This window comes from Pipistrellus hanaki, assembly GCF_964339955.1.
Source record: "Pipistrellus hanaki genome assembly, chromosome: 11".
Lineage (NCBI taxonomy): Eukaryota > Metazoa > Chordata > Mammalia > Chiroptera > Vespertilionidae > Pipistrellus > Pipistrellus hanaki.
This window is the reverse complement of record NC_140513.1, coordinates 3,342,448-3,367,020: the sequence shown is the minus strand read 5'-3', so window position 1 is coordinate 3,367,020 and position 24,573 is coordinate 3,342,448. Positions and strand designations below refer to the sequence as shown.

The 24,573-nt window shown below is 65.8% G+C and overlaps 1 protein-coding gene across 1 annotated transcript in view; it reads left to right on the top strand.

Moving 5' to 3' along the window:
- Window positions 1-1,493: 1,493 nt before the first annotated feature.
- The window catches only part of NCS1 (neuronal calcium sensor 1), a 33,529-nt gene continuing 10,449 nt past the window's right edge, over window positions 1,494-24,573 (top strand). Inside the window, exons 1-2 of the mRNA XM_084899874.1 lie at window positions 1,494-1,962; window positions 20,730-20,754. Coding sequence (XP_084756000.1) covers window positions 1,899-1,962; window positions 20,730-20,754 — 89 coding nt within the window. The 5' untranslated portion in view covers window positions 1,494-1,898. The remainder of the gene's footprint in view (window positions 1,963-20,729; window positions 20,755-24,573) is intronic.

Genomic DNA, 24,573 nt, shown 5'->3' with positions numbered 1-24,573 from the left:
ACCGCGGTCACTGTCACATGGCCTGTCCCCAGGCCGGCTCCCCCTCGCCCAGGCAGGGAGCTCAGGCCCGTCTGCCAACCGGGGGCCCTCCCTGCGGGTGCCTCACTGGCGTCCACTCTGGGCCAGGGGCCTCACTGCTGGGACCCTCCAGCTGTGGCCCAGCCCCAGTTCTTGGGGTCCGTGTCCTCCCCACTTCCTTTACAGATTGAGCTCTGGCCAGACCGGAGGCGCTCCCTCATCTGAAGGCCTCCTGGGGCCTGGGCTGCGCTGGGGAAAGCTGGGGGGGGGGTATGTTTGGAGGGGGGGGTGGCGTTTGGGAGCTGAGAAACACTGTGGGCCATAAGCAGTGTCTCAGCTCTCCCTCCTCCCCCCCAGCTCCTCTGTGCTTCCCGAACCCCCTGAGGTCTGAACACTGTGCCAGCCTCAGCCTGCCGCCTTCCAAGCTCAGCCTGCCCCCACCCCCCAGCTCTGCCATTCCTCCCTCGTTCACCAGGTTTGGGGAGCAGCCGCTGCAAGTCAGGGCCTTCCAGGCGCTGGAGATACAACTGCAAATCAGCGGGAACCCCTGCGCACAGGGGGCTCACATTCTCGCGGAGGAGGGGCGAACCGGGAGGAATAAAAGCTGTGAGGTCTGTGATCTCGCTAAGCAGAAAGACAGAAAGCTGGGACCGGGGCAGCCCCGCTGCCTGCCATTGCGGATGGGGTGGCCACCCCGCCCCCAGCCCTGGCCTCTGCCCAGCCAGGCGGGCCCCGGCCTCTGGCCTGGCCTCCGCGCCCGCCCGGTCTGCCTGCTGGGAGCGCACCGCACACGGGGGCCAGGGGAGCCGGGAAAGCCGGCACCGCAGCGGCCCAGCTCCTGCGGGAACGGGGGACAGGGGGCAGTGTGGAGGGGCTGCTCCCCTGGCCCCCTCCCTCCGGCCCTGCCCGCCCCTGCGGCTCCCCGTGGCCGCAGGCCTCCTCCCCTCCTCCCGGTTCCCTGGGTCTCCATCCCTTTTCCTCCCTCCCCCCGGGCCTGGAGGTCACCTTCCCCCGGGCCGTGGGAGGCGCCCCGCCATCGGGGGTGACACCCTGCAGAGCAGCGCCGCCCAGCCCCCCGCGTTTGCCCGCCGGCTCTCAGCCGGTCCCCGCGCCCGGCGGATCCGCGCGAATGAATGGATCCCGCCGGGCGGGGAGCCCTGGCCTCATTCAGGCGGATCGTTCCCCCCTTCCTCCCCCGCACCCCGCGCCCCGCGCCCCGCCGGCTCCTGTGGGCGGGGAGCGCCTGGAGAGCCCGAGATTGATGGAGGGGGTGCAGGGGGGACCCCCACTCCCGCCCGGGGACACGCCGAGGCGGGAGGGACCCATCGCCTGACTCCGCGCTCCGGGGCGGCGCGGGCCGGGCGGGCGGGGGCGGGGGCGGCGCCGGCGCTGAGTGGAGGCCGCGGGCCCAGCCTGGGCGGAGCGGGGAGGGAGGGAGGAGGGAGGCGGGAGCGGAGGGAGGAGGGAGGCGGGAGCGGAGGGAGGGAGGGAGCCGGAGGCGGCGGCGCAGGAGCATGTGCCGCGGAGCCCAGTAACCAGGACGACCGGCTGCACCGCGGCCGCCTCGGCGCCCAGCCCAGCGCAGCCCGCGCCGCGGCGCCCGGAGAGGCGGCCCCGGCCCGGCCCGGCCCGGCCCCTGCCCCGCGGCCCCGGCCCGGCCTCCCCGGCGGCCCTGTCCCTGCCCCCGGCCTCCCCGCGGCCCCGGCCCGGTCCCCCCGGCGGCCCGGCAGCCTCGGCGCCCCGGCCGCGGAGCGCAGCGCGGAGCCCCCGGGCCGCGGGCTCGGCGCAGACAAAGGCGCGGCCCGGCCCGGCCCGGCCCGCCGATCCGCTCCGCTGGGCGCCCCCCGGTCCGGCCCGGGGCAGGGCCGCGGCCGCCGAGGATGGGGAAGTCCAACAGCAAGCTGAAGCCCGAGATCGTGGAGGAGCTGACCCGCAAGACCTACTGTGAGTGCCGACCCCGCCCAGCCCCTCCTCCGCGCCCTCCTCCGCGCCGGGCTCCCCAAACCCCGGCCCGCTCCAGTCCGCTCCCCATGGTCTCCCCAAACCCTGGTCCCCGTTCCGGTCCGCTCCCCATGGTCCTCCCCAAGCCCCGGTCCCGCTCCGGTCCGCTCCCCATCACCCCAACGCCGCCGCCCTCCCCCGGCACCCTGCCCTGCCCGAGCCCGGGCCACCTCGGAGCCCGGACCGGACCGGCTCCGCCCCACCCCGGGCCCCATTGTTCTGGCCCCGGCCCCCCACACCTGGGGCGGAGGAGCCACCCCCAGGCCGGGAGGGAAAGCCCTCCCCGCGGCTGTCCGAGCGGGCAGGGCGCGGGCCGGGGCGGTGGTCCCCGCAGGGGCGCCCGGGGCGCGGGGGTTCCGGCTGCGGGGAGCCCGGGCACCAGCGCGGCGGGCGGTGATTCATGCATCACGATGCCGCTGCGAGGCTGGCCTGCGCCCCCTCCCTGCCCCATCGTGCGTGTGTGTGTGTGTGTGTGTGTGTGTGTGTGTGTTGGGGTGAGGGTGAGGGTGGGGGTGGGGAGACTTGTCGGGGAGCCCGTGGCAGCGGGGGCGGCCAGGGGTCCCCGGCGCCCTGTTGGATTTCCGGCTGAATTGTCCTCTGGCTCCATGTCCATGTCCCCCTCTGTCTCTGTCTGCCAGACTGGGACGTGGGTTCACACAGCCCCGGCGATCTGGTCCATGTCATCCTTTCCCCCCGGGAGCACCCCGAGAGGAGGGTCTGTCCCTTTCAGACTTCCCTAGTGGGTCTCCCTCCCGCCCAACTGCACACCCACAGCTGCTCCCTGCAGCCCCTCCCCGCAGCCCGGGCGGTGCTCTGGCGCTGGGGTTGGTGGCACTGGGTCCTGGCCTCTGGCTTTTCTTGGGGGTGGGGCTGGGGGTGGGGGTGGGGGTGGGAGGGCGGGCATCTGCGTCCTCTGGGCCGGCTTGTGCGGGGGCCCTGGGCTTGGGCTGGAATTCAGAACCAACGTGGGCAGCTGCGTGGGTCCAGCCCCTGTGCACCCCCCTGGAGGCGGCAGATCGGCTGCCAGCCCCACGGTGATGGAGGCGAGGGAGGCAGGTTCGGATGGTGCATTGCACAACCTCTGCTTCCGGCTCCCCCGGCGCGCACGCGCACACACACGCATGCACACACACAGGCACGCGCGTGCACACACACACACACACACACACGCGCTCCATCCTGGGCACGCTTGCAGGTCTGTCCAAGCCCCTGCTGCAGGTCCCTGGCCCTGGCACCGGTGTGCCTGGAACAAAGGGGCTTTCCTGAGCGGGTGCTGGTCCGCTGACAGGGCCTGGCCCCTCTCCAGGGGAACCTGCAGCCAGGAGCTCAGATCCCGGAGCTGCCTTCCAAGGGCCGAGCTCCGAGGACCGGGGACTCCCTCCTGCTGCTCCTGCCTCTTTCCAAGGTGGCTGGTGGGCCCAGACCCCTCCCAGTGTGGCTGATGCTTCGTGCCATTCGCCCGCCTGTCTTTAGGCTCCATCAGAACCTGTGAGCAGGCAGGCTGGGGTGGGACTCGGGGCTCCTGTGCCAGGAGACATGGCTGGGGCTGCACCGGGGTGTCCCCAGCCTGGTGGCGCCGGGGAGCCAGCTGAGAGCTGCCTGGAGCCGGGTTTTCTGCTCAGTGGGCACGGCGCACACTGAGACCTTTGCGTTGATAACACGATGAGTCCTGGCTGCCGCCCTGGGCACGGGCAGTCCGGTCCCCACGGACAGACGAGGAGGCCAAGGCTCAGACGGGGAGTGGCGTGCCAGGACCCCACGGCCCGTCGCGGCATCGCGGCTTGAACTCAGGTCTGTGTGTGTCCAGAGTTACGTCTCGGTGCTCACCGGGAAGTCGGGGGCTTCTCCTCGCGTCCCTCTCTGGCGTCTGCTGTCAGCCACGCTGGTGGGTTCCGGATGGAAGGAAGGGGGCCGTGGCAGTCATGTTGTTAAACCACCCCCTCCGGGCCCGTCTGTCGCCCTGGAGAAGTGGAGTCGGTGAGGATCTGTTAGGATCCGGCCTGGAGGTGCGGGGCTGGGCTATTTTTAAAGGCCTTTGGAGACGCGGAACAGTTTCTCTCAGGGAGAGGGTTGGCCAGCTCCTTTCCCAGAGCCCTCGCCGGGGCTGGGCTGGGGGGCTGGTGGCGGCCTCTCCGCCTCCCGCGTGCCTTCCCTGCTGATGCTAGCTCCCTCAGCGCCGGCCTCGTCTGTTCGGTTGTGCGGGCACTTAGTAGGCCCACAGGTTTTTGCTGAATGAGAAGTCTCCCAGCAGAAGGCTGGAGACGGCCTCTCCCGGCATGTCAAACTCGCGCGGCGGGCCGCCTGCCTCGCCTACTTACCCGGAAGGAGCCAGATGGGCTTCCTGGGACGTGGAGCGGCGCCATCTGCCCTCTGCTCGGGGGATTCGGCGTGTGGACACAGGTCACGAGAGGAGCCTCAGGAAGAAGGCTGAAATGTCAGAGCCGCCCGGAGCGCCTGCTAAATGCCACGGGCCTTCGGGTCTGGTCTGGGCCCAGCAGTTGGCCTCTCTGACACGTGTTCGCCATGTAGACCGTGGCTCCCAGGAACCCCACGGAGACCCACAGCTGGTTCCGGGGTCCGGGGCGTATGTAGGCATCACCCGGGGTCCGAGGTCACCGCTTGGGGCCCAGCGGGTCCCCCAGAGGGTCCCCCTGTACCTCCTGCCCCTGGGAAAGACTGTCTGCTGGTCCGTGTGCGTGTGCGTGTGTGTGTGCATGTGCGTTCATGTGTGCGTGTGTGTGTGTGCGTGTGTGTGTGTGTGTGTGTGTGTGTAAGCAGGAGACGGTCTGAAAGCTCCCGCTGTGTGGCCCTCGCTGGACACACCCGGATTCAGCGTGGCCCCGGCCCTCTGTCTGTCGAGCAGATGTTTACCCTCCTCTGCAGGCCAGATTTGGTGAGTCGCCAGGGCCCTGGGATGCAGTCCTCGCCCTCCCCCGGCCCAGCTCGTATCTCAGGGCGTGAGCAGGGTCCAGAGTGGGAAGCCCCTTCCCAACTGGGACGCAGAGCAGCGGTCTGGCCCGGACCCTGGCCTTTCTGAGGTCCGGCCCACTTCCTTCCAGCTTGTGGGTGAGACTGTTGTCATCCCCGTGCGCCCAGATGTGGCCAGCCCCTCACTTTACCGAGCCTCAGTTTCCTCATCTGCAGAATGGGTCTGCCCAAGGTGCCGGGCTCCCAGGGGATGTAAGCACACAGCCTAGCGAGTGGCATGGTAAGGAGCCACCCTCAACCATGGCAAACGCTTGTCAGAGAGGCAAGCAGGCACGCCGGTGGTCGTTATTCATATTGTTTGGCTGCACAATTCAACTTCACCTTGAACTGGCCTTAGCTGTGTCTTCCGGACGAAGTCCATTGGTCCAGAGGAGTCTTCCTTCGGCCCTGGTCTTCGTGCCGGGCACACATGGAAAGCTGGGATCTTCCGTTTGCCCAAATCTTTTAAAAAAAATATTTTTATTGATTTCAGAAAGAAAGGGAGGGGGAGAAATAGGAACATCAGTGACGAGAGAGACTCATTGATGGGCTGCCTCCTGCGTGCTCCACACTGGGGAAAAGGCCTGGCACCTGGGCATGCGCCTTGCCTGGGAATGGAACCACGACCTCCTGGTTCATAGGTTGACGCTCAAGCACTGAGCCACCAGGCCGGGCTCAGTTTGCCCGAACCTTAACGGGATCTGAGGGCCCCGCACCCCCTGCCCCCGGGATTGTTCATTTTGGGGCTGCCCTGGCCTGCCTTGCGTGGGACGCGCACTCTGTGCTGGGCACGGAGAGGGAGACGCGGCCCAGAGAGGCGTAACTCCTGCCCTCGGGAGGGGCAGCAGGCGGGGGGGGAACACCCAGCCGGAGGGCTCAGGCCGTCTGCCTTGGTCTGAGCTGCCTCCTTGTCAAGGCTCCTGGGCCCACGCCAGCCTAAAGAGGCAGCAGCCTGCCCCCTCCCAGCCTCTCCCCACGGTGCTCCTCAGGGGCCCTCCCACCCCCCCTCTTGCTCGGACAGCGGGCTCTGCCTTGGCCTCGCCTCCCGGAGCCTCGCTGGCCGTTTCCCTGACGCCCAGCACGGCCCGGTGTGCGGCAGCCTGTGGAGGGGACGAGCCTCGTCCTTGGTCGGTGGCTAAGGCCTCTGCACCCCAGAGCCGGGAGCGGGACCCTGCAGGGGGCCAGGAGTCGGGCTGAGAGATGCGGGGTGTCCCTGGCTGAGCTCCAGGGTGCCTCTGGCTTTGGGGAGTCCCGGGAAGGTCCCTCGTGGAGGATAAGGAACATCCTCTGATCACTGTCCCCTCCGCCCAGCTCTGCTCCCCCCGCCGTGGCGGGAGGCCGATCGGGCACCCATCTTGGGACACAGGATGGCGTTGGGGTGTGGAGGGCCCCGCAGCCAGGTGTTTGGTGAGCGGGGTGTGTGTGTGTGTGTGTGGGGGGGGGTGTGAGCCGGGGGTGAGCCACCGGGAGAGGAAGGCCCCGCGGGAGGTGGCTTCGGCAGCGCCTGTGCGTCCTGTGTGCACGGGGAAGGTCATGGCGGCCCTCTCCCTGCCCCCACGGCTAACGGGCAGCAGCCGGAGGGATCGAGGCTAGACTCTGACACGGAGTTGGGCATCTGGGCAAGAAGCATCAGGTCTGAGTTCTCTCGTTAGGAGAGAACTCAACACCCCGGAGCATGGGCTGGGCCCCACGCAGGCCCGTGACCTGGGCAAGTCGCTTCCCCTCGGAGCCGCTGTGACACCTGCTCATGTGACTCGGTGGGTCCAGATGGGGGGTGCTTTGAGGTCCAGGTAGCGGGTCAGCAAGGGGTGGGGGCTCTGTCCACGTAGCTCAGTTGGTTGGAGGGTCACCCCCATGCGTTAAGGTTCCGGATTCTACTCTCCCCGTCAGGGCACATACAAGAACCACCAAGGGGACAGCCGATGTTCCTCTCTCTCCTTTCCTCGCCCTCTTTCTAAAATCAGTCAGTACATTTAAAAACGGAGTGGGGTCTGCTGGACAGCAGCCTCGGGGGTGGGAGGAAGCCTGGGGGCTGAGGGGCCGTGGCTCTGGTCCTTGGCCTGGGTGAGCCCGGTCTCATGGAGCGTCACTTCCCTTCTCCGGAAAATGGGGGGCATCCGAGTAGCCCCAAAGATGGGGAGGATCGGGGCGTGTGGAGGGTTCAGCATGGAGGCTGGCTCTGAGTGGAACTGGAAGCTCTCCTGTGGCAGCTGGTTTCAGGATCGAGTCCTCCCTCTCCAGAGCAGGGCGGGCTAAGTGGTCATGGCCTGACCCCTATTGAGAGAAGCGGAGGAGGCCAGAGAGGGCTCCAGAGCCCAGGCCTCGCTCTCTCGCCTGTCCTAGCTCCACCTGCCTCCCCCGGCTCCATGTTACATGTGCCCCGGCCTTCCCGTCCCCCCCGTGCCCCAGAGCGTTCCGGCATTGCGCCCCCCACGGGGCAGGTGAGGGCACTCTCCCCGGGCCGTGGCCTTGGCGTTGGGCCCGGCCTGAGGCCTCGGGGCAGGTGGTGGGCAGAGGGAGCGCAGCTGGCCGGGCGGGGCTCCCGTCACCCCTCGCCAGGGTCCCATGGGAAGGACCTGGACGGCTTTCAGACGTGGCCCGGATGGAGGCGGCGGGACCTGCGCGGTCTGGGTGTGGAGACGGGGTTTGCCTGTGGTCCGGAGGGTGGAGGGGAGGGGAGGGGTGTGATCCCGGGGCGGGATGAGGGTGCTGGCGGCGATCATGCCAGGGGCTGGTCCTGCGTGTGTGTAGGAGGAAGACTACACAGGACGCCACACAGCGGTCTCGTTACTTTGTATATTTGGGCTTATAGACTCTTCATTTTCTAACGTGTTGGAGCTGGACCATTGAGAATGTTTGCTTAAGCCATGAACCACTCATCTAAAAATGACTTTTAGTTATTTCATTAAAAAAAAAAATTATATATATATATAATGTTATTGATTTTTTACAGAGAGGAAGGGAGAGGGATAGAGAGCCAGAAACATCGATGAGAGAGAAACATTGATCAGCTGCCTCCTGCACACTCCCCACTGGGGATGTGCCTACAACCAAGGTGGGGGCCCTTGGCCTGGGACCCTTGAGTCTGCAGGCCGATGCTCTATCCACTGCCAAGCTGGTTAGGACTATTTATTTCATTTTTATTGATTTCAGAGAGAAAGTTAGAGGGAGATTTTATATATATATATACACACACACACACACATATACATCAATGCTGAGAGCGAATCATTGATTGGCTGCTTTCTGCCCCCCGGGGATCCAGCCCGCAGCCTGGGCATGTGGCCTGACTGGGAATCGAACCGAGATCTGGACGCTCCACCGCTGAGCCACGCCCGCGGGCCGAAGAGTGCCGTTTCCATGTGCCCCCGTGAATGAGACGCTTTATGGAATCCCCTGCCGGGAGGTTCCTGGCTTCTATGCCATACGCAGAGCTGTGACGAGCGTCCCCGCACGTGTCTCTTCTTAAAGAGAACCCCCCCCCCCCCGGAGGAAGCCACGGTGGGGGGCAGTGCTGGGACGTCTGAAAGGCTTGGGATTGGAACGTGACTCGGGTCCGGCAAGTGTGCTCCCCTGTATGTCCTGAGCAGGAGCGGGCCGGGGCCTCCTCCGTGTCCGGCCGGCACTCGGCAGCACCGTCCCCGCCGTGCCAGCGCCGGGGAGAGCGGCCGCTCGCCGCCTCAGCGCCCGTTTCCTGGGTTACCGTTAGGCGGAATCCTAGGGTCTCAGGCTGCGGGAGGCTTTGGGGTCACGTGATCCAGTGCTCCTGTTTGACAGATGGACAAACTGAGGACCAGAGGGTGAAATCTCTCCCCCGAGAGCCACAGGGCAGGAGCCCAGGGCTGTGCCTCCGGGGGCCCCCACTGCACCGTGACGGGTGGGTCAGCCGCCGGGGTCAGCCATTGGGGTCAGCCGCGGGGGTCAGCCGCCGGGGTCAGCCGTCGGGGTCAGCCGCCGGGGTCAGCTGCCGGGTCCAGGTGGGGTGTCTTGCCTTCGTCACTGAAGCTCCTCAGCCCGGCTAGTCGGGTCCTCGGTAGCTCCTGTGTCGGGGGTGGGCTGCACCGATGGCCCCGTTGCCGTCATCACAGGAGCGAGCACCGTGCGCCCCGGGTGTGGGCCCCTTGGCAGGAAGGAGACCGTCACAGTTCACGTGCCAAGGGCCCAGGTCACTTCAAACGGGGTCGGAGCCCCAGCGGAGGGCCGGGCAGCGGAGCTGAGGGTGGTGGCCAGCTGGCCGTCTCCTGGCTGTGACACTGCTGAGCCCCTTCCTCCTCCCCTCCCCCTCTGGTGCCCTTTCCCACAGGCGGACAGAGGGACCCACAGGCGGACAGAGGGACCCACAGGCGGACAGAGGGACCCACAGGCGGACAGAGGGACCGGCGCGTAGTAGGTGCCCAGGACATGCTCCTGCCGGGCGGAGGCGGCCTGGCCTGCGGGGTCCTCAGGGGGAGCGGCCGCAGGTCCTCCGCTGAATGGTGGGTGAGGGGCAGCCTCGGACCACCTGTGTCGGTGGGAGGATGGCTGCTGAGTCCACTCAGGCCCTGGCTCTCCCGGTGGGGCGGGCGGGCCTGCCCCGGGGGCCGGGATTTAGAATCCTGCGTGGCTGTGGGCTCGGAGGGGTGCAGAGACACCTGCCTGGGCTCAGCCCCAGAACCAGCGCGGCCCGGGTACTGAGTCTGGAGTCAGTGGTCCCCGGGGGGCCTCAGTTTCCCTCTCTGTACGATACTCAGGTTGCCGGCCGGTGGGACTTCGTGGGGAAGCTGTCCTGGGGCCCCCATGGAGCGTGCTGGGGCTCTGGTGCCTGAGACCGGGCTCAGTCCGCGTCTCCTCCTGCGTCCATGTTCCCGTCCGCCAGCCGGGACCCCAGTGCCTCCGTCCGGGGCCGCTGGGTGACACGGGGCCTGGGGAGATGCCGAGATGGCAGCTTGTCTCGGTGCTCCCCTTTGCTCTGTGGTCGGCAAACCGCGGCTCTCGAGCCACATGCGGCTCTTTGGCCCCTGGAGTGTGGCTCTTCCACAAAATACCACGGCCCGGGCGGGTCTATGTTGAAGAAGTGGCGTTAGAAGAAGCTGAAGTTTAAAAACTGTGGCTCTCCAAAGGAATCTCAATGGTTGTGCTGTTGCTCTTTGGCTCTGTGGACTGATGAGTTTGCTGACCACGGCCTTGCTCGTCGGTGGTGATGGGGATCTGTCATCACACGTCAGGGCCAGAGGCCGTCGCCATGGTGCCTCATGGCATGTTCATGTGATCCAGGCCCAGCTCCGGGCTCACGTGTGTTCATCCCAGACCCTTCCCAGGAGCCCTGGGGAGTTCCCATGTTACACACGAGGAAACTGAGGCTCAGAGGCGGTGAGAGCTGACCCGAGACCACCCTCCGGTGAGCGGTGCAGCTGGAGCTTGCCCCTGGGTGGCGGCCGGGGCCCCGCGTGATGGGGCCGCAGAGGAGCCGCTGTGGAGGTGTGCGGGGAGCGCGAGTGAGTGTGGGCGTCGGTGTGGGTGTGCGGTGGGGGTGTGTGTGTGTGTGCTGAGAATCCTGTGTGAGCCCTGGTTCCCGTGGGCACGCTCCGAGTGTGAGTGACGGGGTCACGGCCTGTGTCAGGAGTGGGTGAGCTGGCGTGTCTGTGCCGAGCGTGTGCACAGCGTGTGCACAGGCAGCTATGTGTAGGCTGTGAATGCAGACATGCATGGGGGGGCCCCACAGGCAGGCCGGGAGCCTGAATACAAAGCTGCCTGCTCAGCTGCCTGCACGGGGCCCAGTGACGTGGCTGCCCCTGCCCGGCGCCCCCTGCCCGGCGCCCCCTGCCCGGCGCCCTCTGCCCGCCACCCTGACCTCCTGGAGCCGCTGCCCTCGGCAGAGGGGGAAGGCCAGTGGGAGGTGTGAAAACAGCAATGCGTCCCCTTAGCCACGTGTGCCCCTGAGCACAGCTCTCCCCATGTGGTCCCCACAGCCCCGGCTCAGATTTAACCCGGACGCAGCGTGCTCCTCCTGCCGCGTGCCTGCCCCCCCAGAGCCCCGAGAGCCGTAACCTGCAGCTGCTCTGAGGGTAGTGAGCTCCCCATCCTGGAGGCATTCAAGCAGCCACTAGAGGGGCAGGCACTGGCCTGGCATCGCGGTTCCCGGCCAAAGGGGCGGGGGGGGGGGGCGGGTGGGGTCCTTCTGGCCGTGAGAGCACAGCCCTCCTGTCCGGGGCTCTGATCCCTGGAGGGGATTCGGGGCGGCCTCGGCGTGGCTTTCTCCGGGAGGAAAGCCCGTGGGAAGGCGGTAGGCGTGTGCAGCGGGCAGCTGCCCGGGACTCGGGCCTCCGAGGCCTCCTCAGCCTCGGCCCCATCCCGGCAGAGCCCGGGGTGCTGACAGAGCTCGGGCCAGTGCTGTGCCGGCCTCGCCCAGTGCCCCCAACCCGTGACCCAGGAGAGTGAGCAGGAAGTGTGGGCACCATCCCTGTGGGCTGGGGGCAGAGGGCAGCCGAGGGTGAGGCCGAGGAGGGCGAGGCTGCCCCCTGCTGGTCTGTGCCCACCCGCCTGCTCGCGCCTGGCAAGGCCCAGGTGCCTCCGAAGAGTCTGTGCCCTCACGGGTGCCATGGGGGCTCGGGGCACCAGATGGATGGGACTGTGGGCCCGGAGGTCTGGCAGCCGTGCCTGGAGCAGCGCCGGGAGCTCCCTGAGGCCGGGCACTCTGGGGGTTGGGTTTGGGGCAGGGCCGGCGGGAGCCTCGCACGGGGCGGGCCTGCGTGCTCCGCCGGGCGTTGCTTCGTTCTGCTCCTTGGCTGACCCGCCCGTGCCCCTGACCCGCAGTCTGATGGGCGGGGGAGTTGTCAGGGGGTCAGAGTCTGGGTCCTGGTTCTAGCGTGACCGGCTGTGGCCTCAGCCTGCCCCTCGCTGAGCCTCAGTGTCCCCATCTGTCCCCCTGTCTGTGAGACCGTGTCACGGAGGGGGGGGGATGTGTGTGCCCAGGAAGGGCCGCAGGGCAGCTGCTGGCCGTGGCACCCTGGCCTCGCCGGGGGCCGGGCCACCCGGCCTGCACTCCCTGGCCCGCTCCCTGGCGGGGCAGGAGGCGCTGGAGGAATGCGGGTCTGAAGAATGTTTAACCCGAGGCAGGAATAGCTAGCTCCCTGCTGTCCTCCAGGCTTGGGCTCCCTCGGAGGGGCTCCGTCTCTCTCCCCAGCCTCCTCTGCCTCCCCCCTCCCCCCGCTCTGGCCTTTGGGGACAGAAAGTGGCCTCTCTCTCTTTTTAACCGGGAGCTGCTGTGGGAACCAGGAGGGTCCCCAGGTTTGGAGGCCAGTTGGACTGGGTTCAAGGCCCCGGCCTCCACGTCGCAGCCCTGTGACCGCCTCCCACTCTGAACGCCCGCGGAGCTGGGTGGCCTGTCCGACAGGCCGTGTGGTGTCACAGCTTCGGCTCGGGGAGCAGCGGGCCTGGGTGCGAACTCCAGCCGAGCCCCTCCCATCGAGCCACCCCCTTCCCCCCATCTGGAACGTGGGCGGCGAGCCCCGCCTCCCGGCTCGGGGGTGGAGTGAGGGTGGAGACACAGGCCCACGGGCTCTGGAATCCCAGCTCGGAGCCCTGGAGCCTCCGCATGCCCGGGACCCCTCTCCTGGGTGCTTGCTGCCAGGTGGAGTGGGCCCGTGCCCCAGGGACCCTTCATTTCCTTGTCCCTCTGCCCACCCTCACCCTCGTGCCAACGCCCACTGGCCCTCCCGCCCGAGGGCCAGGGCCCCTGCTCCCTGCCAGTGAGGACATGCCCAGCTCCCCTCCCGCCGGGCCCGCGTCCTGCTGCCCGGGTCACCGCTGTGTCCCAGCTCCTGGCACAGAGCCCGGTGCCATTTGTTGGAGCGGATGAAAAGTCAGATCCATCAGCGCAGGAGCGAGCGAATGCACCCACTTCCTTCCCATCCATCCTGGGCCCCGGCTCTCTGTTTGCCCCGCCCACGCCCTCCCTCCTGCCTCCCGGGCTGCGGGGGGAAGTCAGGTGCCGGGCGGCTGGCCCCTGGCAGGACTGGCCGGGCACGGCCCCAGGCCCCTCGCACCGTCTGGGCTGGGAGGACCGGGAGGACCGGGAGGGTCCCCGCAGCCAGCCTGCCCCCGTCCCCCAGGCCTCCGCTCCTGTCTCTTTGAGGAACCAGACTCCTGTGCGAAGCCGGGAGCTGGCTATTTTTGGCTCTGTGGGGGAAACAGCGAATGCCTCGCTGCTGCTCAAAAATACATGCTGTGCGAGCCGGGCAGGCAGGAGCCCCAAGCTCAGGGCCTGGCCGCTGGGCTCCTCCCGCCCCTCGGCCGGGCCCGCCCCCTCCGCGGCCCGGTCGCCCCCGTGCCCGCGTGGGGCGGTCATTGTTCCCGCTCTGCTGTGCCGAGGCCCCCCTGGCCCGGGCAGAACAGGAGCTCGATGAACGCGAAGAGCAGCCGGCCCTGCGGAGGGAGGAGCCAGCGGGGAAGGAGGACCGGCCCCTGGGGACGGAGGGCAGGAGGCCCCGTGCCCTCTGGCCTCAGCACGTGTATGTGGGCACCTGTCTGTGCCAGGCCCACAGGCTCCGGGCCACAGGGCAGATTGGACGGGGCATTTCCGGTGCCCTTGGCGCTCACCAGGTGGACAGCTGTCAGGCCGGGGTCGGCATCAGGGCAGCGCACAGCTGGGGCCCACCTGGTCTGGGTGCCTGAGAGGACCTGCCAGCACAGGCCTCGGTGCAGGGGAGGCTGGCAGCGGGCCAGGCCGGAGCTCAGGGTGGCAAAGGGCGGTCTCAGCAGCTGGGCACTCAGGGGGACTCGGCTGGCCGGGCCGGCCCCAGCTGGGACCCCGGGCTCTGAGGCTCCGTGTCCACGAAGGGCTGGGGCGGGGCCGGCACCCGGCAGCCCTCCCAGGGGTCCCGGGCTGGGCCTGGGGGTGGCAGTCTGCCGTCCCGGTCCCACCTGCACGGAGCGGGGCAGTGGGAGCGAGCGGGCAGGACCCGCCCCCCTCCCTGCGGCTGCTGTGGCCTGGCCGGCGGGCCCTCAGCCGGGGGGAGGCGTGAGTGCTGAGAGGCCGGGCCGCTGCCTCCCGGTGGGGAGACGGCCTGAAGCCCCGAGGGGAGTGCTCAGCCCGAGTGCCCGGCGGCTCTGGGCGGCTCTGGGCGGCTCTGGGCAGGGGGCCAGGCCTCCTTTCTGATGAAACGCAGGCCACTGCCCGCCCGCTGGGCATTTATGGAAAAGCGGAACGGGGCTCGGGGAGGGCTGTCCCTCTCCCTCCCACCCTGACAGAGGCTTTGAAAAAGAATCAGCAACAGGAGCCCGGCCAGTGTGGCTCAGGGGCCACGGTTCCATTCCGGTCAGGGCACATGCCCCGGATGTGGGCTCCATCCCCAGTAGGGGGCGTGCAGGAGGCAGCCAATCAGTGGTTCTCTCTCATCATCGATGTTTTTATCTCTCCCTCTCCCTTCCTCCCTGAAATCAATAAAAATATATTTTTAAAAGTCACAACAGCGACCGTGATCTCGGGAGGGTGGCTGAAGGGGCGGACAGTGCTTGACGTCTGCCCTGGGGCCCGGCAACCAGCCCCTCGGTGGGGGCGCCTGCCCCGCTGTCTGTTCCCCTGAGTTGGAGAGAGCTGTTTTGCTCCGGGGAAATCAAACCCAGACTTCACGTTTATCCTGGGCTCAGGACGGCTCCGTGCTCCTCCTGGCAGACGGGGGCAATGGGGGATGGGGGGGTGGGGGGGAAGAGGAGGAGGAGGAGAATGAGAAGGAGGAGGAGGAGGAGGGGGAGGAGGAGGGGGAGGAGGGGGAGGAGGGGGAGGAGGAGGGGGAGGAGGGGGAGGAGGGGGAGGAGGAGGGGGAGGAGGGGAGGAGGGGGAGCAGCGGGGATGGGCCTCCGGGCTCCGGGGTGGGCGCTGGGGGTGCGGGCCGGGCAGCAGGCCCTGGTTCTCTGGAAGCCGGTGGGAGGGGGTGATGGATGCCAGCCCTCGCTCCTCCGGGCTCTGTGCCCGCTGCAAGCTGGGAGCTGTCTACCCGCCTCTCCGGAGCCCCTCCCACTGCCCCGCCTGGTCGGCGTTTCTGCCTGTCCTTCCGACGAGGACCCAGAGGCTCAGAGAGGTCAAGGGGCTTGTCCAGAGTCGCCCAGCCCACACATAGCCACGGCGGGGTGCCCGCCCAGAGCCGCCAGCGGTGCTGCGTGGGAGGCGGGGCCCGCGCCCAGAGGACGGCCCGCACCCGGTAAATCCCGGTTCCCAAGGAGCTGGCCCGGGCCCGGGCGGGAGAGGCAGCTGGCTTCTGAGATTGTAACTGCGAGGGGATCGGGTCGGGAGGTGCGTGCGGGTTGGAGGCGGCGGCCCGAGCCCGGCTGGTGGCTTGGTGACGGGGACTCACCAGGGTTCGCTCTCTGCCTCCCACGGGCAGCACCCGGGCCCGGCTCCGAGGGTGATGCCAGGGCGTGCCGGAAGGGGCTTAGCATCCAGCTGGGAAGATGAGGCAAAAAGTTCTGATGAGGACCTGCTCGGCGCCAGGCACCGTGCCAGCCTGTGGGCGCCCTCGGGGATACAGAGGCAGTTTGTCCCATTCGCGAAGAACAGACCGAGGCTCAGCCACGTGGGTCGTTACCCAAGGCCACAGCCAGCCCCGCAGACCGCTCGGTTTTACCCCCTCCCTTTCCCCCTCCCTCCTCCCAGGCTGTGCCCTGTCTGACCCCTCCTGTGGGCCTGTGGGGAGACAGGCTCGGTGAGGCAGTGGTTCCCAAGGTGGGGGGCGCAGAGGGGCCACAGGGTCGGGGGCTGCCTGGGAGAGGGACACCGAGGGGGATTGGGCGCCACGTGAGCAGGTGCAGAGGGGGCAGCAGGTACCGAGCCTGGAGCTGGGGGTTGCAGGGTCGGGTGTGGTCAGGGCACAGGGGTGGGCGCTGGCCGCTCTGGGGAGGCCCTTTTCCCCGAACCCTGAGCCTGAACGTGGACCCGCCCAGGACATGCTGCCTGTTAGTTTCACACACGGGTGGAGACTGGGGGGTGGCGGTGGCGGTGCGGCTTGGCTGGGACCCTGAGCCGGGGAGTCTGGGTGGAGGGTGGAGGCAGAGGGACCCCATCGGTGTCCCCTAGACCCCTCTTTGTCCCGGTGCCTGTGGCGGCCGGAGCTGCTCAGGGTCAGCACCCTGGACAGGACCCGGCCCGCTGGCGCTGGGGAGGGGCCACGGGTTGTGTGCTGATGAGAACAAACATTCTCCCCCCCTTTGTATCCGGAAAAATCCAGAGAAACATGGACATAGCGCAGTGAGCAGCTGTGTGTCCCTCCGCTACGGAGGCCCCGCCCTGCTAGACCAGGGCCGCCTCCCCGCCCTGCCCCCGCCAGCCGGTCCCCTCTTCTTGGCGGAGAAGGGGGCTGCTGGGTGACTGTGGGGCGGGGGGGGGGGGGGGGGTGAGGGCTTCTGAGCGGGGAGATTCCTGGGAAGCCTCTGACCCCGGGAGGCCGCACCACCCACGGCCTGTCCCCCAGCTCCTGCTGTTTATGCCACACGATGCCAAGGTCATGCAAGGTCACACAGATCGCTGGCTGACTCAGGTTGGGAGGGGCACTTAATTGGGCGTCCATGCTGGGCTCTGGAGGCCCAGCCCGGCCTGTCATTTCCTGGCCTGACTTCAGGCCAGTTAGCGGACCATCGGGACCTCAGGCTCCTCATCAGGGAAATGGGATCACACCTTTAGTGCAGGTGCAGAGCACCAGGCGTGTTACTCCTTACAGTAAGCCCATTCCACAGACGAGGAAACCGAGGCTCAGAGAGGGGCAGCACTTTGGCGAGGTCACACAGCTTATAAGCCGTGGAGCTGGGTTTGACTCCGGAGGCCGGGCCCCGAGGCTCCTGGCTGTGGTGTGCCGAGTCTCTGCTGTCTCTTTGGGCCTCAGTCCCTCAGCCCCTGATGCCAGGGGTGGGCAGCAGGTCTGGGCAGCCCACCCTGTTAGGACAGGGCGCCTTCCTTCTCTGCCCCCCCCCCCCCCCCCATGCCTGGCTCCTTTCCCAGCTGGTATCCTCCACCAACACTTTCTCGGAAAATTGTGATTTTTTTTTTAAGGGTCTTTTTTTTTTTTTTTTTTTTAATATGTTTTATTGATTTTGTACAGAGAGGAAGGGAGAGAGATAGAGAGTTAGAAACATCGATGAGAGAGAGTCATCGACCAGCTGCCTCTTGCACACCTCCTACTGGGGATATGCCCGCAACTAAGGTACATGCCCTTGACCAGAATCGAACCCAGGACCCTTCAGTCCCCAAGCCTACGCTCTGTCCATTGAACCAAACCGGTTTCGGCGCGATTTTTTTTTAACCGAGTCTCTGGCTCTGACTGTGCCTGTGGGAGGGGCGTGCTGATGAGTCGGGGCCTCATGGAAGCTTCCAAGCTGAGGGTCGGGCCGTTCAGACCCTCTCCTTACCACATCCTGTGCTGGCCCCGCTGTGCCTCAGTTTCCCCGTTTGGAGCCGGGACAGAGGAGTGCTCTCTTCCCTCCTTCCCGCGTTTGTTACCAGGCCGCCGAGCCGAAGCACAAAGGCCCTGGCACCCGGGCAGACCGGGGCTCGCCGTGGCACCTGGTCCCTGGCATGTGCTAAAAGCTTGCTTCACGCCGGTTTTGAAGAGCAACCTCCGGTTTGATCGGGTGCACGCAGCTCAGGGCACCTCCTCGGGCCTCCTTTTCCCTTCCCTCACCTGACCTCCACCTAACACCTCCTTCCTGTCTTTGTTCGTCCATGCACTCATTCATTCGTTCATCCATTCATTGGCTCACGTATACAGTCACTCATTTGCTCCTGTGCTCACCTATTCACTCAAACATTCATCCATGTATTTGTTCCTTTGTTCATTCATACAATCATTCACACACTCATTATTCATTCACTCACACATGCATTCCACCAGCCCGTGTGGGGCACATTCCCCCGCCCTCCGCCAGGATTCCAGAGCGGTCACACCTGTTAGTTTTTTTTTTTTTAATATATTTTTATTGATTTTACACAGAGAGGAATTGAGAGGGACAGAGAGTTAGAAACGTCGATGAGAGAGAAACATCGACCAGCTGCCTCCTGCACACCCCGCGCCAGGGATGTGCCCGCAACCAAGGTACATGCCCTTGACTGGAATCGAACCCAGGACCTCTCAGTCCGCAGGCCGACACTCTATTCACTGAGCCAAACCGGTCCCGGCTAGTTTGTTTTTTTAAAATAATTTTTTATTGATTTCAGAGAAGAAGGGAGATGGAGAGAGAGGAACATCAATAATGAGAGATAATCACCGATCATCTGCCTCCTGCACACCCCACACTGGGGATCGAGCCAGGCACATGCCCCCACCGGGAATCGAACCCTGACCTCCTGGTTCCTAGGTCGATGCTCAGCCCCCGAGCTGTGCTGGCCGGGCACACGGCTTTGATTGGCATCTTGGGATGCTCGTGTGTCAGGCCCTGTCGCTCCTCTTCCCACGTCACAGACAGGAGGCGAGCCCGGCTGGAGCTGCCAGAGGCCAGCCCCGCGGACAGTGGTTGGACCGTCCACCAGTGATTTTACAGGGAACGTGGGTTTGGCTCCAACGTGAGCCAATTCAGTACTTTCCAGAAGAGACATTTCTTTTGTTTGTTCTCGGTTCAGTGCAGGACTCCTGGGGCCTGGTGGGAGGTCCGGCCGCTTTCCCGGCTCCTTCAGCTTTGGTGCCGGCGCCGCTCCATCCGCTGTGGGAGACGCGGGGCTGACGGCGGGGGGAGGGGGCCGGCCGCGGGGGCAGGTGCCGGGCGCTGCTGGGCTGGGGGCTCAGCCTCTCTGCCCCCTCCAGGCAGGCGGGGCAGCCGAGTCTGGGGAAGCCAGCACCTTCTCTGACTGCTGTCCCGGGGATTGAGAGATGGGAAGCATGTATGTTACGTGTTCACCCGGTGGGAAGGGTGTATGTGACATGTTCACCCAGTGGGAAGGGTGTATGTTATGTGTTCACCCGGTGGGAAGGATGTATGTTATGTGTTCACCCGGTGGGAAGGATGTATGTTATGTGTTCACCCGGTGGGAAGGATGTATGTTACATGTTATCCCTGTGGGAAGGATGTATGTTAATGCTCATCCAGTGGGAAGGATGTATGTTACATGTTCACCTGGTGGGAAGGATGTATGTTACGTGTTCACCTGGTGGGAAGGATGTATGTTACGTGTTCACCTGGTGGGAAGGATGTGTGTTACGTGTTCACCCGGTGGGAAGGATGTATGTTAATGCTCACCCGGTGGGAAGGATGTATGTTACATGTTCACCCGGTGGGAAGGATGTATGTTACATGTTCACCTGGTGGGAAGGATGTATGTTACGTGTTCACCCGGTGGGAAGGATGTATGTTAATGCTCACCCGGTGGGAAGGATGTATGTTACATGTTCACCCGGTGGGAAGGATGTATGTTACATGTTATCCCTGTGGGAAGGATGTATGTTAATGCTCATCCAGTGGGAAGGATGTGTGTTACGTGTTCACCCGGTGGGAAGGATGTATGTTACATGTTATCCCTGTGGGAAGGATGTATGTTAATGCTCATCCAGTGGGAAGGATGTATGTTACGTGTTCACCCGGTGGGAAGGATGTATGTTACATGTTATCCCTGTGGGAAGGATGTATGTTAATGCTCATCCAGTGGGAAGGATGTATGTTACATGTTCACCCGGTGGGAAGGATGTATGTTACATGTTATCCCTGTGGGAAGGATGTATGTTAATGCTCATCCAGTGGGAAGGATGTATGTTACGTGTTCACCTGGTGGGAAGGATGTGTGTTACGTGTTCACCCGGTGGGAAGGATGTATGTTACATGTTATCCCTGTGGGAAGGATGTATGTTAATGCTCATCCAGTGGGAAGGATGTATGTTACGTGTTCACCTGGTGGGAAGGATGTGTGTTACGTGTTCACCCGGTGGGAAGGATGTATGTTAATGCTCACCCGGTGGGAAGGATGTATGTTACATGTTCACCCGGTGGGAAGGATGTATGTTACATGTTCACCTGGTGGGAAGGATGTATGTTACGTGTTCACCCGGTGGGAAGGATGTATGTTAATGCTCACCCGGTGGGAAGGATGTATGTTACATGTTCACCCGGTGGGAAGGATGTATGTTACATGTTATCCCTGTGGGAAGGATGTATGTTAATGCTCATCCAGTGGGAAGGATGTGTGTTACGTGTTCACCCGGTGGGAAGGATGTATGTTACATGTTATCCCTGTGGGAAGGATGTATGTTAATGCTCATCCAGTGGGAAGGATGTATGTTACGTGTTCACCCGGTGGGAAGGATGTATGTTACATGTTATCCCTGTGGGAAGGATGTATGTTAATGCTCATCCAGTGGGAAGGATGTATGTTACATGTTCACCCGGTGGGAAGGATGTATGTTACATGTTATCCCTGTGGGAAGGATGTATGTTAATGCTCATCCAGTGGGAAGGATGTATGTTACGTGTTCACCTGGTGGGAAGGATGTGTGTTACGTGTTCACCCGGTGGGAAGGATGTATGTTACATGTTATCCCTGTGGGAAGGATGTATGTTAATGCTCACCGGGGCACGGCCCGGGGGCACTGGGCCAGTGCTGTCCCCGGGTGTGGTCAGACACGGAGCTCCCGCTGGGTCTGCTCACGGGGCATGTCCTCGGTCAGAGCCAGCGGAGCCCCGACCCAGGCAGACAGCGGGGGGCGGGGCAGGGCGGCGGGCGGGGGGCTCCCAGCGTCCGCCCGCCCGCCCCCGGGCACCTCTGAACTAACAGGCGCCTCTGCTTTCTCTTGCAGTCACCGAGAAGGAGGTCCAGCAGTGGTGAGTAGCTGCTCGTCCCTTGGGGATGTGGGTGGGGCGGGGGCGTCGGCTTTGTGCTGGTGACAGCCGTCCCGTTGCCCGGATGGGGGCACGGCTCCCCCACAAGCCCGTCCAGGCCGCCTTTGCCCACGGCAGGCGGACGTAGACCCAAAGCAGCTGGGTGGCGTGGGCATGGGTGCTGGTGACTCCTCGGGTGACATCTCCGAGGACCACCCGGCCAGGAGGGGCTGCCGGGCCCTGCCCGCCGAGAAGAGAGGGTGGGACCGGAGACAAGGGAGGATCGGGGCCCCAGGCCCTGCCTCGGGGCCACACCCTCCTGTCGCCGTGAGAAGTCTCCTCTGCCACGTGATGGATTAGGTGGGGTCCGGGGTGGCACACAGCTTCCTCTGGGGTGGCAGCGCTCATCCATCGGGAGTGGCTGCCGGCAGCATTGCCTGGCTGTGGCCGTATGTCACCGAGCAAACGGAAAGGACGGCAGTGAGCGATGAATGAGCTCTGCTGTGGATTAGTGATGCCTGCCCGGGCCGGGCAGAGGAGGGCGGCCGGTGTTCGGTCACTGGGGGGTGCGGAGCAGACAGGGTGAGCCTGCGTGGGGGGCATGGTCAGGAGAGCAGGGGGGTTAGCTCGCCGCGTGTGCACACCCTCCAGCAGAGTGTGGTGGCTTAGGAACGGACGCCAGAGCCCGGCTGTGCCTTCCTGTCCTGGGGACCTTGAAGGATCCGACCCCCGAGCCTCAGTTTCCCCGTGTGTGTGACAGGAGCGGGGATGCATTGGGGAGAGGCACTTCCTGTCCGGGTCCTAGCCCGGGGCCCAGGAGAAGGAGACAGACGTGGCTGACGGGCTTCCCGCCGCTGCTGGGAGCGGGAGCCGAGGTTGGAGGCCCGTCCTCGGTCCCTCCGTCCTCACAGCCACGGTCCCACTGCGGCGTGGCCCAGACGAGGCCTCGGAGCCGCAGGTGCAGGGCCCGTCGGAGCCCCCTGCGTCCCCCCGGCCCACGCCTGGGCCTCCCCCGGGGAGGCAGGGAGCAGCGCGGCCAGCTGGGCTCCCAGTCCGGGTCCTGCGTCCCCAAATCCCTGCTGAGCGGCCTCGGACGCCTTATCGGGCTCCTCAGCGCCTCAGTTTCCCCGGCTGAGACGGGAGGGTGTAATGGTCAGCCTTGAAGGGGACAGTGTGAGCACTAAGGGCGCTGATCTGTCGGAAATGTTCGGAGCAGGGCCTGGTCCTCTCCTGTCTGTTGGCGTTGCTGTCCCCTCTGCCGTCCCCTCTGCTGTCCCCTCTGCTGTCCCCTCTCCTGTCCCCCTGCCACCCCTCTCCTGTCCCTCTGCCGTCCCCTCTGCTGTCCCCTCTGCCGTCCCCCCTGCCGTCCCCTCTGCTGTCCCCTCTCCTGTCCCCTCTCCTGTCCCCCTGCCACCCCTCTCCTGTCCCTCTGCCGTACCCTCTGCCGTCCCCTCTGCCGTCCCCCCTGCCGTCCCCTCTGCTGTCCCCTCTGCCGTCCCCTCTCCTGTCCCCCTGCCGTCCCCTCTCCTGTCCCCTCTCCTGTCCCCCTGCCGTCCCCTCTGCTGTCCCCCTGCCGTCCCCTCTGCTGTCCCCTCTCCTGTCCCCCTGCCGTCCCCTCTCCTGTCCCCCTGCCATCCCCTCTGCTGTCCCCCTGCCGTCCCCTCTGCTGTCCCCTCTCCTGTCCCCCTGCCGTCCCCTCTCCTGTCCCCCTGCCATCCCCTCTGCTGTCCCCCTGCCGTCCCCTCTGCTGTCCCCTCTCCTGTCCCCCTGCCACCCCTCTCCTGTCCCTCTGCCGTACCCTCTGCCGTCCCCTCTGCCGTCCCTCTCCTGTCCCCCTGCCGTCCCCTCTCCTGTCCCCCTGCCGTCCCCTCTCCTGTCCCCTCTCCTGTCCCCCTGCCGTCCCCTCTGCTGTCCCCCTGCCGTCCCCTCTGCTGTCCCCTCTCCTGTCCCCCTGCCGTCCCCTCTCCTGTCCCCCTGCCATCCCCTCTGCTGTCCCCCTGCCGTCCCCTCTGCTGTCCCCTCTCCTGTCCCCCTGCCGTCCCCTCTCCTGTCCCCTCTGCCGTCCCCCCTGCCGTCCCCTCTGCTGTCCCCCCTCCTGTCCCTCCTGCCGTCCCCTCTGCCGTCCCCTCTGCCGTCCCCCCTGCCGTCCCCTCTCCTGTCCCCTCTCCTGTCCCCCTGCCGTCCCCTCTGCTGTCCCCCTGCCGTCCCCTCTGCTGTCCCCTCTCCTGTCCCCCTGCCGTCCCCTCTCCTGTCCCCCTGCCATCCCCTCTGCTGTCCCCCTGCCGTCCCCTCTGCCGTCCCCTCTCCTGTCCCCCTGCCGTCCCCTCTCCTGTCCCCTCTCCTGTCCCCCTGCCGTCCCCTCTCCTGTCCCCCTGCCGTCCCCTCTGCTGTCCCCTCTCCTGTCCCCCTGCCGTCCCCTCTCCTGTCCCCTCTGCCGTCCCCCCTGCCGTCCCCTCTGCTGTCCCCCCTCCTGTCCCTCCTGCCGTCCCCTCTGCCGTCCCCTCTGCTGTCCCCTCTCCTGTCCCCCTGCCGTCCCCTCTCCTGTCCCCCTGCCGTCCCTTCTGCCCCAGGTCTTGGCGTCTCCACCCCCCCCGTCACCTCCGCTGAGAGCTCGGCACGGACCACCGGGCGGGTGTCTCCAGCAGGAGCCAGGATCCGCTTGTGTGATGCCGGCGTTTAGTGGCTTTTCTCTCCTATCTTCTCTGTTTTGCAGTGTTTACATAATGCTATTATCACCTTTGTAGCAGCCAGGTGACCTGGCTGTGCTGTCACAGAAATAGTGGCTGGCGCAGGAGGAACCTGCAGCCGCCCCAGCAGGGCCAGCTGTCCGCCCGCCTCCGGGGCCATCCTCGAAGTGCGCGGCCTCGGGCGCCCCTTGGGGGCCGGGCACGGTGCTGATACTTAAGTCCACGCCGGGGAAAGTCAGTCAGCAGGGGTGGGGACCTTTTCCTGCCAAGGGCCATTGGATGTTTACAGCAGCGTTGGCGGGCCGTGCAGAAGGATCCGCTTAAAAACGAGCCTCTGTATTTGGTCAGACCTTCCACGAACTCACCCTAGTGCCCTGGCAGGGCCAGTCCAAAGGCTTTCGCAGGCCTAACCCAGCCCCCGGGCCAGACGATCCCATTTTACAGACGAAGAAACTGAGGCTCAGAGGGGCGGAGGGCACGTGCCCAGGTCACACTGCTGTGTGTGTGTGTGTGTGTGTGTGTGGAGTCTGGGTCCAGCGTGCGCCTCCCCCAGGCTCTGAGGGCTCAGACCTGCGGCTCCTGCTCTGGGAAACCCCACGAAGCCCCAGACAGGGGGTGGGGCGGGAGAGGAGGAGGGAGGGGTGTGTGTGGAGCCCTCCCCTGGGCCCTCTGAAGCCCGGCTGCAGGCGGCGCTGGGGGCACGCAGGGGCGGGAGCTGTTGGAGGAGAGAACACGGGGTCCCAGGGGCGGGTGCTGCCGGCCCAGCTGCGCGGGGCTGACCAGCTGGGGTCCGGCTCTCACGACCCCGTCCATCTCCTCGGTTCCCGCCGTCCCCACTGCGGAGAGTGCAGCTGCCAGGCCGACCCCGGCGCAGGGCCGATGGGCACGGAGGGGGTCCCAGCGAGCAGTGTCCCAGGGGGCAGGGTGGTGAAGTCCCGGCAGCCGGGCCTTTGGGAACGGAGGCGGCGGCAGCCTGGGCGTCCTCGGGGCCCCAGAGGAGCTGAGCCGGACGGGACCCGGGGGTCCTGGCCGGGTTCCTGCATTGGCATTCCTGGTCCTTCGTTTGTTCGCTCGTTCGTTCACTCAGTCACTGGTGGGTGGTTTGTTCGGTAGATCTTTGCTGAGCACCGGCTCT